Source organism: Anguilla rostrata, chromosome 3 (genome assembly GCF_018555375.3).
Source record: "Anguilla rostrata isolate EN2019 chromosome 3, ASM1855537v3, whole genome shotgun sequence".
Taxonomy (NCBI): domain Eukaryota; kingdom Metazoa; phylum Chordata; class Actinopteri; order Anguilliformes; family Anguillidae; genus Anguilla; species Anguilla rostrata.
The window spans coordinates 58,219,225-58,243,019 of record NC_057935.1 but is presented as its reverse complement, the minus strand read 5'-3'; the positions used below and the strand labels follow the sequence as shown (position 1 = coordinate 58,243,019).

At 51.1% G+C, this 23,795-nt stretch overlaps 2 protein-coding genes across 3 annotated transcripts in view; both read left to right on the top strand.

Annotated features, from left to right (window-relative positions):
* Window positions 1-578: 578 nt before the first annotated feature.
* Window positions 579-19,605, top strand: LOC135251341 (RNA polymerase II elongation factor ELL-like). The gene is made up of 12 exons (XM_064328692.1): window positions 579-926; window positions 8,138-8,185; window positions 11,073-11,194; window positions 11,486-11,649; window positions 13,054-13,313; window positions 13,495-13,619; window positions 14,187-14,277; window positions 15,158-15,728; window positions 16,565-16,631; window positions 16,807-16,978; window positions 17,119-17,163; window positions 17,265-19,605. Exons 1-12 carry the CDS (start codon window positions 792-794, stop codon window positions 17,379-17,381), a joined length of 1,917 nt encoding a protein of 638 aa, XP_064184762.1. The 5' UTR covers window positions 579-791; the 3' UTR covers window positions 17,382-19,605.
* A 399-nt stretch (window positions 19,606-20,004) lies between these two features.
* The window catches only part of LOC135251342 (mitochondrial import inner membrane translocase subunit TIM44-like), an 8,355-nt gene continuing 4,564 nt past the window's right edge, over window positions 20,005-23,795 (top strand). Inside the window, exons 1-7 of one of the 2 annotated variants that reach the window (XM_064328693.1) lie at window positions 20,005-20,147; window positions 20,945-21,052; window positions 21,305-21,484; window positions 21,985-22,065; window positions 22,384-22,533; window positions 22,972-23,108; window positions 23,638-23,723. In XM_064328693.1, coding sequence (XP_064184763.1) covers window positions 20,118-20,147; window positions 20,945-21,052; window positions 21,305-21,484; window positions 21,985-22,065; window positions 22,384-22,533; window positions 22,972-23,108; window positions 23,638-23,723 — 772 coding nt within the window. In that variant the 5' untranslated portion in view covers window positions 20,005-20,117. Of the gene's footprint in view, window positions 20,148-20,319; window positions 20,852-20,944; window positions 21,053-21,304; window positions 21,485-21,984; window positions 22,066-22,383; window positions 22,534-22,971; window positions 23,109-23,637; window positions 23,724-23,795 lie in introns of those variants that run through there. The other variant, XM_064328694.1, reaches the window with a different exon arrangement.

Below are 23,795 nucleotides of genomic sequence, written 5' to 3'. Positions count from 1 at the left end.
CACTGTCGATGTTCAGCCTGATGCACCACTTCAGTCCAAAAGCGAAAGTGGGGGGTTTTAGACATCTGGTCTCTCAACAGGTTTTCATGTATTGCTGGTCAGTTTCAAAATGTAGATTTCTCATTCTCTCTCTCTCTCTCTCTCTCTCTCTCTCTCTCTCACACACACACTTCTGCCTTCTCAGTTCTGCATTTTGTAATACAGATTAAGATACTTAAGAATTTGCAAGAAGCTGTTGGTTACTTCATGTCCTCTGTCACCCACTTTAGCCATACCTTTACCTGACAGGAATTAATATGACATCAATTGTGTATCCAGAGTATATATGTGATTTATATTTAGTTACTTATCCATGATAATTTTCTTGGTGGAAAATTGTCAAACTTCAATGACTTTTAGACCTATTAAAGAGAAAAAAAAACTCAATGACGCAATGGTGGAATCACAACAGAGACCACCACACTGTCTTCTGCAATGATGACTGAAATACACGCGCAAGTCCGTGCTGATGAAATCCAATTGCGTGTTAAATTACAGATTGAAAGCTCTTTTTGAAGTCTGCGCCCGCCCCCCCGGCACGCGGGCGCGCACCGTACAGGGACCTTACACTCATGCAAATGATGTGGGCTGCTCGGGGACGTGGTGATCGGGAGCGAACAAAGCGCCACCCACCTACGTCTTCCACGCGCCGCACGTCTTGTTGAATATTCATTCAAAGCCAAAGGGAGTTTTGTTGCTTTTACGGCGGGCGGCGTGTGAGGCTGCTTGGCGGCGGAGGAAATGCTAGCAAGATGGCGACGCTGAAGGAGGATCAGTGCTATGGACTGTCCTGCGGAAGGGTCGGCAGTGGCGCCAACATCTCCGTCCTTCACGTGAAACTCACTGACAGCGCGTTGCGAGCCTTTGAGGGCTATCAGAGTAACAAGGTAAAAAAAAAGAAAATGTTTGAGTCCGCACCATTTCAAACATGGCACTACGACATGCTCAGATGTGGACAGCTAGGCTGCCTTACTTGGCAAACGCGTCATGTTTTTCGGTTTTCCGTCTTGATTGCTTGCTAGCGATTGGGATGTAGCGCCAACTAACTTTGATAGCTGGGGAGAAAAACAAGTTAAATGTTGACCAACTAATTCCAGTTGTGTGTAAGTTGGCCAAATGATCAAAACGCGTTGGCCATCCAAAGCAGCGTTTCATTTGTAACATTATACACCTAACCAACTGCAGTTATCGATACTGAAGTCTGGCGGACTGTAACAAGTTGTTGGGGAGTGTAACGTTAGTGCTGCCAGCCAACTGTGTGGACGGCTGGTGAGCTACAACGTTTGAACAACGTAGTTGTCTGGCGACCTAGCGGGTAGCAAAAATATGAGTCAAAAGCTAGCTCGTGGTAGATGCTAGTTTGTCAGTTGAAATATTTGTTTAAAGGCATTTTTTTATGTTTTGATTCGTGGCTAGCTTCGTTATATTAAACGGTCGTCTGTTGTTTAATATTCAGTAGTAGCAGTAGTAGTAGCCGAACTTGGCAAGTCAGCTGGTCAAGTCTTAAGTTGGCATACAGCTAAGTTGGCTAGACTTTTTGTACACAAAACGGTAACAGATGCTCACTAAAGTCGGCTAATGATATTATTGTAGAATGCTGTCAGCTATTGAGTTATCCAACCCAGTCAGCCCGCTGTGTAGGAACTTGGCTAGCCGACGTTGTGTATCCAAAAGTCTAGTTGGGCAGTTAGTATTGTGTATCAGGCTAGTCGTGTTAACCGAAACTGTACGAGAGTGTTTCGGTTTTTATTCCGTTTCCTAGCTTTGTATGAGTGGGCATATTGCCAACTTGGCTACGTTTAATAGTCATTGAGTTGGCGCCGAGCTGTAATTGTAGATGGCATGGCTAGCTAGCTACCAAAACCAGTAATTATGAACATATGTAGTCAGGCAGCGATGCACTTGCCACTGGGAATGTTAATTTAACTGTCTGCTTTTATAGCCTACTGGCAATTTGTGTAGCAAATAGTCGAGCTTTCCGAACCACTCTCTCGAACCAAACCGAACTACTCTTAGCAAGTGGCGTTAAAGTTTGATACATGGGTATATCTTTTCGCCCAGAAAAGCCAGCAAACTCGATTATAATGTAGTTGACGTAGCTGCGTCTAAGTACGTGTTGGATGTGACGTTTGACGTCTGGTGGGGGAGGTCGAGTTGGCTGTCAGCGGCCTGACGGTCCATCGTATAGGCTGTTACTCACCAGTATCTCACCCCCTCTCGGAATTGGATTCAGTGAGGTCCTGTGAAAATTTGTCTACGTGTCTAGTTGGTTATTTATAGAACACCAAACCTAAATGACTTTCTTGAGCTTATAAATGCCAGGCGTATACCTTGACAATCTTGTGGTACATTTGTGGTTTCAGAACATACCCTTTTTTGGCATGTTAGTGTCTAGGCTAGGGCGTGCATGGCATGTACTTTACAACAGTTGTGTAAATGGGAATGTCAGAAAACTAAGATGGGGAATATGAAGGAATATCTTTGGACAAAAATAGAGCAACTTTGCTGGCATTTTGGTGATTACGAAGCAGGCACGGAAGGAATGCTTTGAGATGTCCAGTTTTAAGGCGGGTCCAGTTGACTGGGTGTTATTGGAATGTGGCATCGAGCGAGCCTCGTTCTGAGCCCGGTTTTGTGTAGAACCGTGGTATGATGGAATCTCGGACATGCATTGTGACGTCACAGTGTCCCTTCAGTCGCGCTGGGTTATCCGCTCGTCAATGTTCAGACTTAGCCACACACCTTTAGTGCTGGCAGGAGCTAGATTGCAACTTGTTAAAAAGGGATTTTGGCTACGTTGATTGGGACACAGTGGGTGGGGACACAGTGTTCGGGGGGAAGCACCGTTTGACATGCGGGAATGCGCGGTCCCATCGCTGTGAAAAGATTAGAATGAGTACAGCGTAGAACGGGGCCGTCCAGCCTGGCTTTTTGTTGTGTTACTCATTCTACCGGCATCTCTGCCCCTGTGAAATGCGCTGTGATCAGTTATGGATGCTCGCTGCCGCTACGCGTGCGGATCCGCGCGTGTTGCTCTCCGTCTCTCTGTCTTCCGGTGTGAGTCGCGCGGGGACGTCTCCGCGCGTCGTCCGTGTAGCCCGACGGAGGGAGAGCCGCGCGGTTCGTTATTCTGGTGGCCGTCCAAAGAATGCTGATGCGGGCGGTCCGCTCTTTGATGGCGTATTGATTTGCAGATCGAGTTGCTAACGTTGTGTGTGTGTGTGTGTGTGTGTGTGTGCGCATATGTGTGCGTGCGTGTGTGTGTGTGTGTGTGTGTGTGTGTGCGGTGTGTGTCTGTATGGGGGGGTACGACTGTTCAGGGTTCAAGCTGTACGAGGAACCGTTTGCACTTTGACCCTGTGTGTTCGGGGTTCGAGCTGTACGAGGAACCGTTTGCAGAGTACTGGGGGGTCAGTTTGACATGGGAGGGAGGGGAGGGCAGATTTGGTAGGGCATGTTGGTCAAGCGGAAAGCCATGGGAGGACCAACCCCCCCCCCCCTTTCGTTTATGGGGGGGGAGGGGTAGGGTCAAGGGAAGGAAATTGAAAAGGGAAGCACTGCTGCTGCTCGCTGTGATTTAATGACCTCCCTGCCAAGCCTCACACTGAAACTGAGAACTGGGAGGGGTGTGCGGGGGCGGGGGTGGGGGGGGGGGGGTGTCCGTCCGGCTTTGATTTGGAAACTCCCCTGCACCGATCTCCAAACCCACAAGCTCTGCTCTGCACATGCTTCTGCCTCCAGGAGTCATCCTGAGTGGTTTACTCTGTTCTCTCCTCTTTCACCTTTTTTCTGTTGTTCTTTCCAAGAATGCATCACCTAGTGTTTCAGGTTATGCTCTCAGCAGGAGGGGGGGTGGGGTGGTGCGGGAGGGGGCTGGTTCCCACAGAGCGGCATCCAGAGAGTGTGTGTTAGTCATGCCTGCTGTGTGTGGCCAGTCCCTGGGCTGTGAGCTCCCCTCCGCCCGTGCCCCTCCCCCGAGCCCCTCCCTCCGATCCCTCCCCAAACCCGACCTGTTCAGATCCGCCTCTCTTTGTCTGATCCCCTGTTTTTTTTTGTTGCCAAAAACAGAATTTTTTTTCCGTTCTGTTTTTTTGTTTTGGTATTAATTTATCTGCGCTCTGTAGTGTCCCAGCTGCGTGTAAACAGGCATGTGACCTCCAGGGGCGGAGTCACAGATTACTGCGAGCCCCGCCCCCTTTTCTTTGGCACCCCGCTTGCACTTCCGCCTCGTTCCTGAATCGCGGTTTTAACGCCCGCGTTGGCCAGGTGTCCCGTGTGAAATCCGTTTGATGGGGGGTGTTCCGGGGTCCCCCCCCCCTCGCCACGGCCCCCCTTGTGTCCTGTATTCCCTGGGAGAGCGGGGGCGGGTGGAGCTCCTGTGGCGTTTAGTGAAATGATTGGCGGTTCAGTCAGGACACCCGCCACAGTGCAGGCCACGCCCCGTTGTCGCTGGTTTGAGCCTTGGCCTTGTGCGTGTAATCAGCTCACTTAATGTAAAAATTAATATCTAGCTATATTAAAAAAAAAAGCCAAAACTTAAATGTAACAAAATGTTTAAGGGATTTTCCAGATCTCAAAAAAAAAAGTAGCTAAATGGGTTGGCGCTTCCTCCTCATTGGTGTTTTTGGGGGGGCTGCTTGGAATGTTGGTGGCTCAGGGTTCCGTACGCGGTGGCGGTGTCAGTGTAACCGCGGCGACCTGCCATGTGCCTCACCGGGCCCAATCGGGCCTCACCGAGCCGGCTCAGATTAAAGGGCCAAAGGCGGCGTGCACTTCCTGTCTGTCAGGTGAAGCCCCTCCCCAGACGAACCTTTTCCTGTCCAGGGGTCACCGCAGGTCGGTGACCTATAGTGACCTTTCAGGGCCCGAGTCTTCGCCTGTGTCTGGAAAGAGTTAAGACTTAACTTTGAGACTTAACTCTCAATGCCTCAGCTTTAATTTACCTGTCTATACTTAGTCCCTTTAACCTGTGTGTGTGTGCGCGCATGTGCACGTGTGTTCGTATGTGTGTGTGTCCGAGCATGTGCATGTGTGTTTGTATGTGCATGTGTGTGTGTGCATATGCATGTGTGTTTGTGTGTGTGTTTGTGCGTGTCTGCCCACACATCTTTGAGCTTTAAGCTCATGAGGAGATGGGTCCCTAACACTGACCACCTTGAACACTTTGCACACACTGGTTTGTAAAGTAAATACATCAAACAGAATGTCTAAATGGGATCGAGCAAATTATGTAACTTTAAAGCTCACAAGTGTGCCATTTTAACAGCAGCGTACATCTGGATGTTGTATTCAGTGTTTGCTTTTCTGGGTAAATAAGTGTGACTGTTCTGAACATGAGTGTGAGTGGTGTGTGTTTGTCTGTGTGTGTGTGTGTGTGGCTGTATGTGTAGTTCTGTGAGAGTGAGAGTGAGTGTGCGTGCGTGAATAATGTGCCTGATATTGTGTGATTGTTTTCATCCCTGGAAATAAAAGGTGTTTTTTTTTTTTGTTTTTTTTTTTTGTTTAGAAAAGCAAAGCCAGGTTATTGTTATTAATATAGACTGGGGGTTCTGTCATTGGAGCAGGCCGGTGTTGTGGTTCGCCTTACTGAGGGAGCACAGAGGGCCGTTTGTAGCAGCACACAGAGCCGGGCGGTGCGGTGGACTGATCTCAGATCAGTATAACCTGCTCAGGCCCGTTGTGCTGTTAGGTCATGCGACCTGGACAGGTGGGGCTGCCTGTATGACATCACTACCCAGACCTCACTCCCTGAGGTCTGGGTAAGTGATGTCATATGCTGATGTCATACGCTGATGCAATGTAGAATGGTGGTTGGAGGAGAATGGGGCCTTTGCCCAAATGGGCTGCGGGTTTGAATCCAGGCAGTTCCCACTGCAGGGGTGCCGTTGAGTGTGATGCTCGAGTCTGAACCTGCAGGTAAATGGCTGGCTGGGTGTGAACGGAAGTGGTGTAGTCGCTCGTTGTCGTGATGTTTGCTCCTCCCTCCCTCCCTCCCATTGCAAAACAGAATCAATTACAGACTTCCTGTTTTCCAGGAAGTTGCATAAATAATATGAATCATGTTTACCGAAATGAGCCGCGTCCTGATGTGGCGTCGGAGCCGAGAACAGGAGGCGGCTCACGGCCCTCCTGAGTCATGGGCCCGGAGCCGGGGGGGCCGGGGGGGGGGGGGTGGTGGAGGGGCGGCTCTTCCTGGCGACCGGCAGCTTTGCCACACCTGTGGGCTCAGGCCTGAGTCACGGACCTTGAGATGAAAGGTTATTTTGGAACTCCCGGTGGGACGTCCCATACTGAGAGACAGTGTTTCTTTCCGGCCTCATTAAAGGGTATAAGCAGGAGCTAACAGGACGTGTTCTAAATATTGCCCTGAGTAGGTAAACACGTCTCTCCCCTAGTTTATTTATTTATTTATTCTAAGTGGCTGCGCTGGCGCATGCGTTTGGCTGCTGTGCCTGCGGGACGGGTCTGTGCTGTTTTTAGGCCGTGGACACAAAGTCCTCCCTGTTTGTTTCTATGAATAGATGCTGGCTTGGGCAGAAATAGCACGCCTGGTTAAACCAGCCCCCCCCAGCCCCCCTCCCGACACACTGCTGCCTGATGATGTGTGTGGGGGTGAATGCAGGAGAGCGTGATGGGGGTGTGGTGGTGGTGGGGGGGTGGGGGGGGTGTTTGATTACCGGCGTATGGAAGCGTGCGCTCATGACACTGCTGTAAATATCCGGTGCTCTCCTGGTAGGTGTTGATTTTCGCGCCGTTCTCTCTGAAGATCCGGTTCTGTGTCGGCACCGGTGAAACGGGCCGCTTTGTTGCCGGGGGGAAAGTCACGTTCAGCGGGCTGCAGTGGACCTGGTTCTCCGGTCACGCAGATGCTGACACGGCAAATCGAGTTCTCTCTGACCCCTCGCTGGAGAAAGCTGTTTCCAGTTCTGGCGCCGTTTCCGAGTGCCTGGCAGGAGTGTGCGTTCTGCCATTTCGCTTTTCGACTTTCTGTGTAAATCCGGTACCTTCTGTTCATTCACATCCTGTTGATTTGTTTGCCGTGGAAATTGATTGATAGCATTCAAATGGAGTTTCCGAAATGAGCTGACACACGCGAGTGCCAGTGTTCTAGAACTCCACCGCTTTCAGCCACCGGCGGCGATTGTGACATCAGCATCAGAACGTTCAGTTATCAGCGTTCTGATCGCATGTTTGTGACCTCACAGCTTAAAGGGTTGAAGGTTTACAATCGACAAACCAGTGTGAAACCCAAGCAGGCAGCTGAGGTGTGTGGAACAGGAAAGTGTGTGTGAGGCAGTATTAAATGTGAAATCTGGCGGGTGTAGTCGTGTTATTGGGTGCGAAGGGCAGGCAGAAGCGTACCTGTTGACTGTCCATCATGAGGCCAGCTTTTCCGCATGTACCTGGAGCAGGTGGCCTCTCAGTTTACCCGTGCTTGAAGTCGCACGCACCTCTGTGCTCCACACACTTCCTGAACGCCAGTTCAGCTCCGCCACCTATTCAGAACGCATTCCCGGTTTTTCCCAGACCGGATCAGTTTGGGAAGACCTCTGGCTTTTGTGGTTTTTGGGTCATTTCCGGTTCTTGGATAACGTCCCCTGTGTGTGTGCGGTGCTGTGCAGTAATGCGGAGTGATTGATTTGAACAGGCTGCAGCGTGTTTCTCAGTAATGCCGGGATGAAGACGCTCGTTTTCCCGGCGTGAGGAGAGGGGGATTGTGGGATTGTTTCCCGGAATGGCTTTGCGGCCGTGAGCAGAAACGTATCCGACCTGGCCTCATGCTGGGAAACCTGATGTTTTTCCTGATACCCATAGTGGGTGGGGCTTCCACTTCCTGTCAATCACTGACCCGTATGAACCAATCGGAATTGTCCATTGCTGGGGCCCTTACAGCCCTTTGGCCCGACTAAGAGGGCAGTTGATCAGGATGTAAATAACGCTGAATAATTCAGGATGGTCTGTCTGTGAAATGCATTCCACCCTTGCTGCAATGGCTGCTAGATCACCAGTGCCCCCCCCCGTCCCCCCCCCCACATCTCCCGTCATGATCTTTCTAAATTGTCCTCCGCTTATCCTCTCTTCTCCTCTTCTCTTTCAGAGCCTGTCGGCCCATCATCCCTCCATCCAGTTCTCCGGAGCCCAGGGGGTAAGAAAGCACCCGTCTTTAATTTCATTCTGAGCGTTTCCCTGCTGGGGCGTCCCGTCTTACCCGAAAAGGGCCGGCGTGGGGGGGGGGGCGGGTTAGGGGGTAAGGGAGGGGGGGCGACAGGTTTTTGTTTTTAACGTCCAACATTAGTAAACTCAATTCTACTATTGAACTAATCATGGCCTTCACTCAAGACCTCGATAAATGGAAATGGGTACCTTAGTGCTGGGTTAAAAATAAAAAAACCTGCACCCACGCGTGCCCATTTTGGATATTTGGATTTTGTGTATAGAGTTGCGTTCAAAGTTCTGTCAACTTTTGTCAACTCGATTGACAGCCTGAGCAATCAGGAGGCTAATCGCCTGTGAGTTAGACAAGCCGACGCAAGCTTTTCCACACCGTGGAAATGCCTCCGTGTGATTTAGCACACGCCGTACCGGTGACTAATGGGCATGAACTCTCAGACTCTGCCAGGTTTAGATGATCTACACAATGGCTGTCAGTTCAGCAGCACTGTTAAGCTAAGGGGAACACTCACACGCAGACAATAGAGAAGACAGAATGCGTGTTACGCCCTGACTGATGATGACGAGCACAAGTCAGACGGGCGACTGTCCCCTTCTGTCAGACGGGCGACTGTCCCATTCTGCCAGACGAGCGACTGTCCCCTTCTGCCAGACGAGCGACTGTCCCATTCTGTCAGACGAGCGACTGTCCCATTCTGCCAGACGAGCGACTGTCCCATTCTGTCAGACGAGCGACTGTCCCATTCTGCCAGACGAGCGACTGTCCCATTCTGCCAGACGAGCGACTGTCCCATTCTGCCAGACGAGCGACTGTCCCATTCTGTCAGACGAGCGACTGTCCCATTCTGCCAGACGAGCGACTGTCCCCTTCTGTCAGACGAGCGACTGTCCCCTTCTGTCAGACGAGCGACTGTCCCATTCTGCCAGACGAGCGACTGTCCCATTCTGCCAGACGAGCGACTGTCCCATTCTGTCAGACGAGCGACTGTCCCCTTCTGTCAGACGAGCGACTGTCCCCTTCTGTCAGACGAGCGACTGTCCCATTCTGCCAGACGAGCGACTGTCCCATTCTGCCAGACGAGCGACTGTCCCATTCTGCCAGACGAGCGACTGTCCCATTCTGCAGACGGCGACTGTTCCCATTCTGCCAGACGAGGACTGTCCCATTCTGTCAGACGAGCGACTGTCCCATTCTGCCAGACGAGCGACTGTCCCATTCTGTCAGACGAGCGACTGTCCCCTTCTGTCAGAGGAGCGACTGTCCCATTCTGTCAGACGAGCGACTGTCCCCTCCTGTCAGACGACGACTGTCCCATTCTGCCAGACGAGCGACTGTCCCCTTCTGTCAGACGAGCGACTGTCCCATTCTGCCAGACGAGCGACTGTCCCATTCTGTCAGACGAGCGACTGTCCCATTCTGTCAGACGAGCGACTGTCCCCTTCTGTCAGAGGAGCGACTGTCCCATTCTGTCAGACGAGCGACTGTCCCATTCTGTCAGACGAGCGACTGTCCCCTCCTGTCAGACGAGCGACTGTCCCATTCTGCCAGACGAGCGACTGTCCCCTTCTGTCAGAGGAGCGACTGTCCCATTCTGCCAGACGAGCGACTGTCCCATTCTGTCAGACGAGCGACTGTCCCATTCTGCCAGACGAGCGACTGTCCCATTCTGCCAGACGAGCGACTGTCCCCTTCCGTCAGACGAGCGACTGTCCCCTTCTGTCAGAGGAGCGACTGTCCCCTTCTGTCAGACGCTGTTGAAGCAGTTGATGGGAAATTTTATTACAGTGGCAAATTGGGGAAACCCAGGTTTTCTGAGCAAAACTAAAGTGTAAAAACTTTCCATTTAAAGTCTAATGGGGGGAAAAAGAATCAAGTGTGTCAGTCGTGTAATTGGTATATACTGTACACTACATGGCCAAAAGTATTGGGGTGTTTCTTGTTCTGCAGAAGCTTAATGGACCTGAATCTGGGGTACACTCAGAAACCCCCCCCCTCCAGTGGCACAGCCCGTAGAGCGCTAGCCACATGCTCATTGCGAGCCGCGACGTCGGCGGTTCGAACCCGACTGCCGAACTTTGTCGCACGCCTCTCCCCCTCTCTCTCTCCTCCCAGTTCTTCCTGTTTCGCCACACTGCTCTGCCAAATAAAGGAAAAAGCCAAAAAACGTATTTAAAAAAAAGAAAAAAAAAAGAAAGAAATGCCCCCCTCCTCCCCCAGGACTGTGCATGTGTTTCTGCATCTGTGCATTCCAGCCCTCTTGTCAGAACCCCCCCTCCCCCCCCAAAAAAAAACCAAAACATTTTTCCGCCCCCTTCACCCGGAGTCGGACCGATTTCCCCCGCAAGATCATATCACATCCAGAGATTAAGCCATGCTTCAGAGTTATGTCAGCTACTTCCTGCCGCGTTATGTCAGCTACTTCCTGCCGCGCACAGCTGCGTTTCCCCGTGAGTGAATCTGCCGATCGGTGCAGGGCGGGACTCTGAATGCCGCCAGCGTTGGTGTGACGCAGAGGACCGAATGCTCAGAGGAAATTTTTTTTAATTTCCTCGGTAGTCTTTGGGAATTTGTAACAACCGGGGGTTTTTTTTTGACGAGGGAGGTTTCCAAGTGCACAGCTTGCAGCACACAGCTGAGCATATTACTGGCTTTAAAACTGTTCTCTCTGTTAATGTATTTAATGTCATTAATATCCCGATATTTAATATAGCTTATTGGCTAATATAGCTAAAGGGCTGTATTTTTGAAGATTGTAGCTTTATTTTCGGTGCCCGCTGTAGCTCCGGTGAGTGCGGTGCTTTGTGGGTAATTGAGTTTTGTGTGAATGCGGCGACGTTAAGGCCCGTTTCTGGCTCTGCAGAAGATCGTCATCCCGCGATCGCTGAGCTCCAGCGAGGTGCAGACCTTCACCTTTGACCTCTCCAACGTGGGCAGGGACAACCCGCAGGGCAGCTTCGACTGCATCCAGCAGTACATCAGCAGGTGAGTCACACACACACACACACACACACACACACACTCTCTCTCTCTCACACTCACACACACAGAGGCACACACACTCTCTCTCTCACACACACCACACACTCACATACACACACTCTCTCTCTCTCACACACGCACACACACACTCTCACACTCTTTCTCTCTCTCTCTCTCTCACACTCTCTCTCTCTCTCTCTCACACTCTTTCTCTTTCTCTCTCTCTCACACACACACTCTTTCTCTCTCTCTCTCACACTCTCTCTCTCTCTCTCCCCCCCCCCCCCCCTGCAGTGATGGGCGTGCGGAGCTGGCGCGGCTGGGCGGGATCCAGGACAAGCTCACGGTGTGCGCCACGGACGACTCGTACCAGAAGGCGCGGCAGAGCATGGCGCTGGCCGAGGAGGAGACGCGCAGCCGGGCTGCCATCGTCATCAAGCCCGGGGGGCGATACGTGGGTAAGAGCCCCCCCCCCAAAAAATACCCCTCTACTCCTGTCTACTGCGATGACTTTCATACGGTCATAATAGATGTATTATGACTTTATCAATACGCCTCTCCCTCTACAATGAGTAGTTTTGCATGTAATATATATAGATATATTGCTCATAATATATGTATTACTTATATATGTATATGTATTTGCACCGGGGGCGGCCAGTGGAGGAGGGGCTCCCCCCCCCTCAGCCGGGTTCTTCCCGCGATTTCTTCCCTTTAGGTTTTTCTCTCCCCTCTGGGGTTTTTTTTGAGGGGGGGGCGGGGGGCGGGGTGGGGGGGTCAAGCCTGGTTTCTGCCCAATTTTCTTTCTGTTTTTCTGTGAAGCATCTTTGGGACAGTTCTCGCTAAAAAGCACCGTAGAAAATAAATGGAATATTGTGCTATACATATATATTGTATTATACAGTCGAAGTGCGGTAGAACCATACAGAGGTTTGTCTGATAGTTGTGCTGCCTCTCCAGCTTGTTTCTGAGGCGTACTAAAGTTTTGGTTTTACTTGGAGAAATAATCTGGCCTGGCTTTATAAAAAAAAACGAAAGATAAAAAGGGATTAAGGACCAGGAGAGTTTGCTGGTTGTTATTTATGGAACGTGTCAGGATGTGGGGAGCTCTACCCCTCCCTGGAGGAACGGGGGCCGGATTCAGGCTGAAATGTGTGGAGCAGGTGTGGTTTAGTTCCGGACCTTTCTTCTGACGGTACGTTCTTTGGTCTTTTTTTTCCCCGCCAAATTCCGAGCACGTCTTTCCGGGCCCGTTAGCCTCTAGCTCTGCTCCGTCGGGCTGAACTCCCAGACTGCATTGCGGCGCGCGTGGCGATGGCGTGATGTTTCTGAGCGCATTTCTGCCCTTTCTGTGCGCCCTGTCCACACGCCACGCGCATTCCGAATTCCTCTGGGGCGGGGGATGGAATGTTCTGGAAGTGCCGCTGGTTTGGTGACGGGGGTGAGAACTCCTCCGGGCGGCGAGGCGATTTCGGGAAGGACCGCTCGCGGCCGCCTTGGAGGAGGCGGCAAATTGGCTGCTGCATTCTGGGGCCTTTACTGAGACCTGCAGGAGGACCTGAGAGTGTGTGAGTGTGTGTGTGCGTGTGTGAGTGTGAGTGTGAGTGTGCGTGTGCGTGTGTGTGGTGTGCGTGTGCGTGTGCGTGTGCGTGTGTGTGTGTGTGTGTGTGTGTGTGTGTGTGTGTGTGTGTGTGTGTGTGTGTGTGTGTGTGTGTGTGTGAGTGCGTGAGTGTGTGTGTGTTTGGCAGTATATGTTTGTGGGGTCCTTGTAACTTTGTGTGTGTATATATATGTGGGTGTGTTTGGCAGTATATGTTTGTGGAGTCTTTGTAACCTTTGTGTGTGTCCATGTGTTTGTACAGGTAAAAAGGTGCAGGTGCGGAAGCCCGCGGGCAGCCTATTGGACGTGGCCCCTTCGCGTCGGACGCCTCGGCCTGTCCTGATCGCGGGGGGCGGGGCGGGGGGCGCGGCCGGGCGGGCGGCCCAGCAGAGGCCTCTTCGGGACAGGCTGACCCACCTGCTGGCCCTCAAACCCTACAGGAAACCAGAGCTCATCCTGAGACTGATGAAGGACGGCCTCTCCACCCAGGACAAGGACGCGCTGGACAGCCTGCTGCAGGAGGTGTGTGTGTGTGTGTGTGTGGTGCCAGCATGTAGTTACAAAGCTCTTGGGACCCTTTTCCAACAATTTGGGATCCGGTTGTTATGATTAAGTGTGATCTCAATGAATGTCAAATAATAAATCAAAGTGTGTGTTTGTGTGTGTGTGTTCATGTGTGTGTGTGTGTGTGTGTGTTCTGAAGGTGGCAAACCTGAACGGGAGAGACAGCACGTTCACGCTGAAGGACGGCCTGTTTAAGGAGCTGCAGACGGGCTGGCCGGGGTACAGCGAGGGGGACCAGCAGCTGCTCAGCAGGATCCTTAAGCGGTAAGGCTGCTGAGCGGCGCACACGTTAAGCGCCTGTGCATGTGTGCCTGGCCCACCGTACGGAGCTCCGCTGGGGCTGCTTTGGAAGCAGCAGTTTAGCTGTGCTGGAAGTGAGAATGTTTCACACCCACAAGCATATGCAAGTATACACACACACACACACACACACACACAGACACACACAGACACACTCACACGCACACAGACACACAGACACACACACGCACACGCACACAGACACACACACGCGCACACACACAGACACACACACACACTCACACACTCACACACAGACACACACACACAGACACACGTACACACACACACACACACACGCGCGCAACACACACACAAAAACAGACACATGCACAAGCACAAAGCCAGGCATGCACACACACAGACACACACCGAAAGAATAACAGAACTGCAGTGGTGGTTTGTTTTATTTGTTGGGGTTTTCCTGTCAGTCTGGTTTTTGGGGAGTGGGGCCGGACGGGTTCCTGTGGTGTGCGTATGTAAACAGGGTGGGGGGGGGTGTTTTTTTTTGTGTGTCTGGTGCTTGTGCAGGAAACTGTGTCAGTCCCAGAGCAGCCTCCTGGTCCCTGGAGTGACCCCGGGCACCCCCCCAAAAGAGCCGGCCAGCTGCTCCCCGTCCCAGGTGAGCCCCCCTTTTACCGCCGGGTCATGTGCCTGTCAAAGCGTCGCCGATATGATCACGAAACGGTTCCTGTTCCTGTGTTCTTTCCCTGCGGCTCAGTAGGGTACGTTCTGGCCTGTGTTCGAGTGGGGGCGGGGGGGAGGGCGGGGGGGGAGACGCTGCTGTGCAGGCTGGTCTGTACCCGGCTGTGGGCTGTGGGTTGTGGGTTGTGGGGGGGGGGGGGGTTTAGATTGGGACTTCTGCCAAAGCAAACTGGGGTTGTGGAACAGGCAGTGCTTGAGCTGGGGCACACACTGCTGGGAATCCTGGGAGGGGGTGGCCGGGGGGGGGGAGGGGTTGGGGTGTGATAGATTCGATCCGTCACAGGAAGTCCTTTAAAAGTTCATCCAGTCATTACCGGTTATGAGTAACGTGACCCGTTCAGTGGAAATACACAGGATGGGTGTCTGTAATATGCAGAGAGAGACAGAGGGAGGGAGGGAGGGAGGGAGGGAGGGGGGGAGAGAGAGAGAGAGGGTGAAAGTGAAGAGAGAGTTTACAGAGAGAGTGTGAAGAGACAGTGGAGAGAGACAGACAGAGGAACAAGAGCAGGATGAGAGGAAGAGAGAAAGGAGAGAGCGTGAAGAGAGAGAGAGAGATAAAGGGAGGGAAGGGGGAGAGAAAGACAGAGAGCGGGATGGAGAGGAAGACAGGGAGAGTGTGAAGAGAGAGAAAGAGTGGGTGATGAGAGTGTGTGAGACTAGAGTTTTAATTCTTGCTTTGACCGTAAAAGCAGCATCCCTTCTCTGCCAGTGGCCAAATGAGGCGCTGAGAATCCCGCTGACCCAGTTCTATCTGTGACCTCTGACCTTTGACCTTCCCCTTTCTGTCTGTCTCATAGAAACGGCCGGCCGGGGACTTCATCGACCCCCTGGCCAATAAGAAGCCCAGGATCTCGCACCTGGCCAGCAAACCAGCAGGCTGCCCTCCCAACGGCAAGCTGAGCTCGTCCAATGGGAAGGAGGCAGGGGCGGTGGGCGGGGCTCAGGCAGCCACAGCGGCGGTGGTGACGACGTCGGGGGACGGCCTTGGTGGCTCGCAGCTCCCCCTGCTGGTCGTGCCGCGCCCCTGCGACCTGCTCTCGGACCTCGGCCACGACTCGCGCCACGACGGCGCGCGTGCCAACGAGGGCCAGGAAGCGGCGGAGCGACTGGCCCCGCCCCCCTCCTGCCCTGCCTCTAGAGCCCCGCCCCCTTCTGCCCGTAGCCCCGCCCATCTGCTGCTGGCCCCGCCCCCTCAGCCCGACTCCGCCTCCCTCCTGCACGGCAAGTCCAAGAAGAAGTCCAAAAAGCACAAGGACAAGGAGAAGGGGAAGGAGAAAGAGAGGGGGAGGAGGGGAGGAAAGGAGAGGACGGGAGAGCACACGGACAGCACTGACGGCCAGAAGAACAGTGTTTCACACACCAGCACAGGTAGAGCCCTCACTCACCCCCCCCCCCCACATTGTGCACCCCTTTACTCAAATCACGGACCTTGGGGCCAAAGAACTGCTGGTATTCCAACCCTCCCTTTACCTGGGAATCAGGTGTGAATACAGTCTAGGCCAATCAGTAGCACTAACTGTTCAGGTAATTTACCTGGGAGGAAAGAAAACAGGGCTGCATTTGGATTCAAAGGGCAGGTTTATTTGCATAACCCTGTTTTTTCTCATGTCGAAAAAAGATAGAAAGGGTGGAGTTTTCCCTCAGGTGAACGCACCTGTTTTCATCTGAAAGTAACTGAGCACCAGCTCTTTGCAATGTGATGGTGCCCTCTAGTGTTCATGGCATTGCAGTGCAGCACAATTCTGACAGAACGTAGTGCCTGCTTTGTTTGGCTGACTGCTTAAAGCAGTGGTGTCAAACTCGTTGCCATGGAGGGCCGTGTGTACGCAGGTTTTCATTCCAACCAATTAATGCTGCCTTAATTGAGTCCAATTACTCATTCAGCCGTATGCGTTTAACTGCATTGAAGCACAGAATATAAGAATTTTTATTTAGACAATGCGGGTCACCATAGACGTCGGGTCACCATTGTGCACAAACCTGCATCCCTAATTCAGCAAATAATTTAACTAATTATATAATCAAGATCTGAGGCTGGAATGAAAACCTGCATACACACGGCCCTCCATGCAACGAGTTTGACACCACTGTCTTAAAGCAACTCAGTGTGCCTGTTGTTTGTGTCAAGGAAGGAAAAAAAACCTGAGACGATTGATCTGTTAATAAATAGTTAAATTTGTCTTTTTTCTTTTGCTTTTACTCAGATCTGAATGGAATCTGTAAAAGCACCAGTATTCCCACATTGACGTCGGAGGTCGCAGACTACTTACTGTAAGAATATCTCTCACTACTATACTTATCTGAGTAATACTGTAAAGCAGGTGTGATAGCAGGAAGAGTGCTACGTTCACACCTTAAATTATTTTACTGGAACTCTCCTGCATTACTGCTGCTGATATTAATGTTAACACACTGTCTCTCCCCCCCACCCTCCCTCTGTAAACAGGAAGTACACAGCGATTGGTTGTCAGGAGCAGAGGCAGCGGTATAAGAATGACTTTAACGTGGAGTACAGTGAGTACAGGGACCTGCACGCGCGGATCGAGGGCATCACCAGCCAGTTCAGCCTGCTGGACTCTGAGCTCAAGCAGCTGCAGCAGGGAACCGACAAGTACAAGGTACCCTGCGCCCCGCCTGCATCTTACCTGCGCCTCACCTGCGCTTCACCTGTGCTTCACCTGCAAGCCCACCTGTGCTTTACCTGTGTCTCCCTTGCGCTTCATCTTGTGTGTTTTTTTCTTTGTGTTCTCTTTCACAGACAATCCATAATCAGATTCTGGAGGAGTATCGAAAAATTAAAAAGGTAAAGGCTTCACTCCTGTCAGTCTGGGAGCACAGGCCAGCGTCGCCCCTCCTCCTGGCCGAGTTCTCACCCCTCTGCCCCCCCCCCTTCTCTCTTTCCAGACGAACCCCAACTACAGCCAGGAGCGGAACCGCTGTGAGTACCTGCACCACAAGCTGGCGCACATTAAGAGACTCATCTCCGCGTACGACCAGCAGCAAGTGCGCAGCTGGCGCTAACGCCGCTGGGCTCCTCTTCCTCCCCCCCCCCCCCCCCCCTCAGTTTGGGTGAGGGGGGGTGGGGGCATATGTATTTGTGGAGAGCTTGTGGGGACTCAACCCGCAACGTTCCAGAACCTTCTTATGGAAGTTGCGACCCGCGACGTTCCGGAGCGTTCTTGTGGAAGGTGCACCCCGCGACGTTCCGGAATGTTCTTACAGAAGACGTGACGATGGGGGGCGCTTGATGGATCTGCCCCTCGTTAGACCCTGGAAGCACTAACGAGGACGGCCCAGACCCGGCTGTTGTCTTTTTCTCAGTTTTTTTTTTTGTTTTTGTTTTTGTTTGGAGGTCGTCTGACGGTGGCTGTTCGGCTCTGTTTGGGTAGCGACACTGCATTGGGATGTTTCCATTGGTTTTTTTGTTTTTGCTTTTTTTTTTTTCACGGAGAGGGGCTGTGAAATGCACCCTCCCCCAAGTCCTGGAGGTGGAGGTGATCCCCCATCTGATGAGTCATCACACTGATGAGTCATCTGTGGACTGGACGGAGACGGATGGTCAAAGCCCAGATGCATGATGGGAACACAGGATTTCCATTCAACTGATGAAATATGAAGTGATGGAATTATTCTGTGCTCCTCCTGCCCCCCCAGATTAACAGGAGGCCTGTGAAGCTGAACAGTTGTATTATATTGTAATGTATTTTCATTTTTCCCTTTATTTTTTTATTTATTCCTTTTATTTTCTGAGTTGCATAGGGTAATATATTCTGTTCTGATTCTACACTCCTCCATGTCAGTCCTCAAAACTGCAAAACACGAAACAAGCATATGAAAAAAAAAAGCCAACTGTATCTCTTGTGTTTGTCTCCTCCCCCTCAACATCAGACAGTATTTCTGTGCACAACCAGCACGTGTCCTGTCAGTATACTGCCCTCTACAGGCCAGCATCAGTAAGAACAGGGTTCCAGACCTCTGGGATGTATTCACACACAGGCGCCAAACCAGAACTGAGCAGCTCCTGTGTTCAAATGGCTATTTTTAATTCAGGCTCTGCAACCAGCTCAGTCCAGGGGTCAGAAGGTAGAAATTCTGCCCTGTGTTTCCTCCACCCATGAACTCAGCCAGCTGATTTCACTGATTAGTTCTACCTCCTGACTGAGGAATCATGCTAATTAGCAAACCCAGGTGATTGGATCAAAATACTGGGGGGGAATTTTACTTTCCGAACCTGAATTTTCCACCTGACTGTGTGTCCCACCTGTTAATCTCTTTTCACTGAGAGTCAGGGGAGTGTGTGTGTGTGTGTGCGCGCGCGCACGTGTGTGTGTGGAATGAGAATAAAGTTTCCCTTTTCTGTAAGGTATAACATTTCTATACACAAGCACTGGAGGTCTTACACAACGTGTCCTTTCGGTATGGATATTCACTTGAAGATCAATTCTGATTGGCTGCCTAAAAAAACATACGCTCCGCTGATTGGTTAAAATGTAAACTGCCATGCTACTGTGCACTTGAGAATACCCACACCAAATCCCCTCATTGCGGGCCATTCTTGGTCCCCTGTCTGTTCCTTTAAAGAAAGAAAAAAGAAAAAAAAAAGTTTAAAATCGCAATTAAAGGAAATATGTATGAGCTAACTATCAGTATTATTTTGGATCTTTAGGTCTAAGCATTTATTTTGACTACTTTTTAAAGAGTCTTAAAAATAATCTGGAGAGGCCTACTGTGAAAGCAGGAGTCCTGGTCTGAGGCTCCGCCCCCCCCACCACCACAGATTCGGTAACGCCCCTTTCCGCGCCAGTGTTACTGTGTGGGACCCGCTGCTGCTAACCAACTGACCGAAAGGGTTCGGGCCTGTCCAAAATCACAGCGCCGAACTCCCTCTCCCTCGCAAAACACACTGCGTCTGACTCCTGCCCTCTTCCGGAACTTTGTGAGGTCATCCTCTTTCCCAGGGTGCACTGGCTCATTCTGTGTTCCGGAATTTTCCCACTGAGACTGTTACTTTTCACCCAGCATTTTTTTTTTCTCTGGCATTTGTGTAGGAAGTAAGAGACTTGTTTAAACACTGGCCGAATGTGCCAAAAAAATGACCCGTCGTGTTATTTTGGGGACGAGTGACACAAGACTGCTGTTTTAAAGGTGGCTTATGGGACAGGGAGGGGGAGGAGGCTGTCTGTCAGAACAAGAAGGGAGTGAAATTGATCTTGACGTTTCAATAAAAAAGTTCTACTTGTATGAATCCTAGTCCCAGTGGTTTGATTTTCCTGTCCGTCATCCCGTGAGCTGGTGCTGAATTTGCGTCTGTCATGCATGGAATGCAGCGCAGCCAGGCGCCTGATTGGACAAAGCGTTGCCTCGGGAGGGAGGGTTGCACTCACGCGACTCTACGCTCAACCCGCAGTCTCTGCTCCACGTGCAGTTCCCTTCTCCGTGGCACTGTGCGCGTTTGATCATAATCATAAACATTATTTCCCACTAACTTAAGTACTCTTTTTTATACTACAGTATCACTGACCTTCCCATTTTCTACAGTCAACAGATTTGACAGGTACAGCAAGCTCATTACTAAAGTAAATTCTATATAACTCATGCATTTTCTTTACGTTAACACGGGCTTGAAGTATACATCCATCCATCTCTGTACATTCATTCATTGGCGCGAACGAATAGGGGGCGGGGTTATGGATGTCGTAGACCCTCCCATACCTACGTCAGAAGGTCAGCTGCTGTCGCACACGCGTTGGCTCCAAGATGGCGGCGTCCTTATGTCAGTGTTACCAGGTGAGATGCAACGTGAGAATATCATTGAAAGGACATGTTTTAGTAATGTCAATGTATGGATAATATATAGGCTCAAATAATTCGATATTCTGTTACGTGAAAACATGGCGCACAGCGCCTTCGATTGATAGAACAAGCTCTGCTTAAAGTTACGCACTCAAATGAGGAGGCGTTTCTCAGTGGTCTTGGTACTGAAAATGTGCTGGGTATCTAGCTAGAGAACTAGCCAATGGGCTAGCTTGTCAGCCGTCTCGTCTTGGCGTTCAGTGACTTCTGTTGTGCAAAAATGAATGAATGGGTGATCCACTCGTCTGTGGCGGCTAACTAGCTAGCAAGCTTCACTAAGACCAACTTATCAATGTCAGCTAGCTATAGCTGTACACAGAAAGAACATTAGCCAACCAGGCTATTTATCGTAGCAAGGCCTGCAGTAAGCTAGCGTTAGCTTGCTGTGAATTTGTAACTCTATAGTCGATTTTAATAATTTCATTTACAATTTAGAGAAGCCGACAGCTAGTTTGTTGGTTATTTGTTTCAATCCAGAACAGGGAAAGGCCTGACTTCAGTACCACTGAAAAAATCGGCATCGGATAGAATCAATGAAATTATGCAAACCGCAAGATGCCACCGGGGGATGAACCCAGGCGTGCCAGTTCTGGCGCTTGCTGTGGTGTTATTGTTACTGTTGACCTACGATGCCAGGGGTACATTGACCGTGCTGTTCAGTTAACCTTCAGTAGAAAATTCCCGTTGTAAAGGTATGCTTGTTAGTTACATGTTTTCCGTCTGCGTTTCAGTTATGTATCAGAAGGGGTTTACCTCTCCTGACAGCTCGGTCGTATGTCTACGCCTCGAACGTTACTCCAGTCTACCGGATATGTGTGTCGCCTTCAGCTTCGTCGCAGGTAACAAACATAACATTTGATTCTCATATCGGTATGATACACGTGTGTGCTCTTTTATTGCACAAAGGTGTTTAATTTTTCATTTTTAAATGCTTGCTAAACCATGACAGAAGTGTGGTATACGGCTTCAGCATCGCTGCGCTTTTTTTCTGTGTGCAACAATAATCATTTACTTATATTTCATCTTGAAACGTCCCTGTAAATTGTGAGGAATAGATGTGATCTGTTTCTGGTGCCCTGACTTCTGTGAAGGTGCGGTGCGCGTCAGGAGGAGGCGGAGGGGCGCGGAGGGGGTTCCTGGGGGAGTTTGTGGACTCCCTGAAGCAGGAGCTGAACAAGAACAAGGAGATGAAGGACAACATCCGGAAGTTCCGGGAGGAGGCGAAGAGGCTGGAGGACTCGGAGGCCCTGAGGCAGGCCAGGAGGAAATACGTGAGTGCCGCCAAAATCACAACTGCAATCAGCCCCTCAACCAGGGGACCTGCAATCCCCCCCCTCAACCAGGGGCCCGCAATCCCCCCCCTCAACCAGGGGCCCGCAATCCCCCCCCTCAACCAGGGGCCCGCAATCCCCCCCTCAACCAGGGGCCCGCAATCCCCCTCAACCAGGGGCCGCAATCCCCCTCACCAGGGCCTGCAATCCCCCCCTCAACCAGGGGCCCGCAATCCCCCCTCAACCAGGGGCCCGCAATCCCCCCCAACTGAGAGCCACAATCCCCCCCCCACCAAGGGGGTCCATGATCCCCCCCTCAACCAGGGGCCCGCAATCCCCCCTCAACAAGGGGCGCACAGTGTTTTTTATGTACCCTACTAGCCTTGTCTTTTTTTTTTTGTTTGTTTTTTTGTCATTTTTTAATATTCTGCTGTTCTGCAGTGTTCTAAAGACTAGTACCAGTTCCTCTTCACCTCCCCACGCTCCTCTGTCCCTCACAGAAAACCATCGAGTCAGAAACGGTGAAGACCTCTGAGGTGCTGAAGAAGAGGCTGGACTCCCTGTCGGAGACCGTCAAGGAGGTGGGCTCTCACTGTTGCCGTGGTTACCAGGCAACCTATCAGCATTTTCCACGGAGGAAAGGGGGCATAGTAGCAGACTACACTCTAATGTTTCTATTTAAGTAAAAAACCCGCAAACCCTTCTCTCCCTTTATGCTGTACTCATTGAGACGGCCATCTTTGCGGTGGCAGTTATAGGATTGTAACTGTGTGTATCTTTAGCTAAAAGCGTCTGCTACATGACTGAGTTGTAAATTGTGTGGCCGTGTCTTCAGACACAGTTATGGCCACGCCCCCCTCTGAAAAACCCTTTGTTTCCTTCCCCTGATTGGACCGTAGGGCCTGGAGGAGGTGGGGCGCACCGACCTGGGGAAGAAGATCAAGGAGGGCGTTGAGGAGGCGGCGCGGGCGGCCAAGCAGTCCGCCGAATCGGTGTCCCAGAGCGGGGAGAAGCTGGGCAGGACGGGCGCGTTCCGGGCCATATCCCAGGCAAGACCCAGGGGGTCGTCCCGCCCCTGTCCTGTCCCGTCCCTGTCCCGTCCTGTCCCGTCCCTGTCACGTCCTGCCCTGTCCCGTCCCGTTCCATCCTCAGGGGTTTAAATCCGCAGAGCAGGACAGGAGTCTGCCAGACATGCTGCTCATGAAGTGTTCGCCCTGGGACTGTTCTCCCAATGAAAAACATTTAACCAAGCCTGTGATTAACACAAGCTGCTTTATTTTAAAATTAGTTAGATCATTAGAGAGAGAGTCTTCACTATGTCCATGGGGCAAGTTGTTGTGCAACATATAGTGACAACCACTTAACAACAAATGTACAACAGATAAAAAGACAAAACAAAGAATGACTCTTGGACATATACTTTTTTGTATGAATATCAGTGTAGTTTGAAATGAAGATTTGAAATATTTTTTTGTTTGTTTTTTTAGGGCATGGAGACGGTGAAGAAGGAGATCGACGAGCTGGGCCAGAGTGGGCCCTACCGAGCCCCATCCCGTTTGAGGATGAGGACCGACTTCTCCTCCAGGGGGTCTGGGAGCGACTCCCGGGTGTTTGAGGCGAACGAGTATGTCCCTTCTCACCCTGTCTCACACGTGCAGTGTATTTACACGTTCAGCTGATGCTCTTATCCAGTGCACCTTACACGGCTGACATTTTTAATGTACAGTCCATTTATCCTGCTGCATGCACAGCTTTGCACAGTGGTACAGCAGCGCTGCCACATCTGGGATTCAAACCTGCAACCTCTGAGTTACAAGCCCAGCTCCCTAAACATTATATCACACCACCCCCCAACTAACTGAACAACGGGATTTGCGAATGCCTTGTCAGTATGCTGGCAGTTGGCCACACGGGGGTGCTATAGTGCACTGAAAACATACATTTTTACCTTTTTGCATCTCTCTTCCCGTTTTTAAACTGTGCCGTGTTCTGTGTACGCATGTACTTGTAGATCTTTTCCTCCTAATGAATAAAAAAATTAAAACATTGGACGGAAACTGTCTGTAGTTCACTGTTCACACTCAGCTCAGTACACACGCGCACGCACACGCACACTTTGGCCTCAGACTAATGAACTGAATGTGTTTCTGCAGAGATGCAATGGGGATCGTGCTGCACAGGGATTCTAAATGGTATCAGCAGTGGAAGGAATTCAAGGACAACAACATGGTCTTCAACCGTAAGGAATAATTAAAGCAGAACAACTTGTGTTGTTTCATTTAACATACACTTCCCTCTGTTTCTTACATGG

What these genes read in the sequence shown, in the direction of transcription:
- LOC135251341 (XM_064328692.1), top strand. Translation starts at nt 792, where the DNA reads ATGGCGACGCTGAAGGAGGATCAGTGCTATGGACTGTCCTGCGGAAGG. An exon ending in ATCCAGCAGTACATCAGCAG is followed by an intron (nt 11,195 to 11,485) that starts GTGAGTCACACA and finishes CCCCCCCTGCAG; the next exon opens with TGATGGGCGTGCGGAGCTGG. An exon ending in GCCCGGGGGGCGATACGTGG is followed by an intron (nt 11,650 to 13,053) that starts GTAAGAGCCCCC and finishes GTGTTTGTACAG; the next exon opens with GTAAAAAGGTGCAGGTGCGG.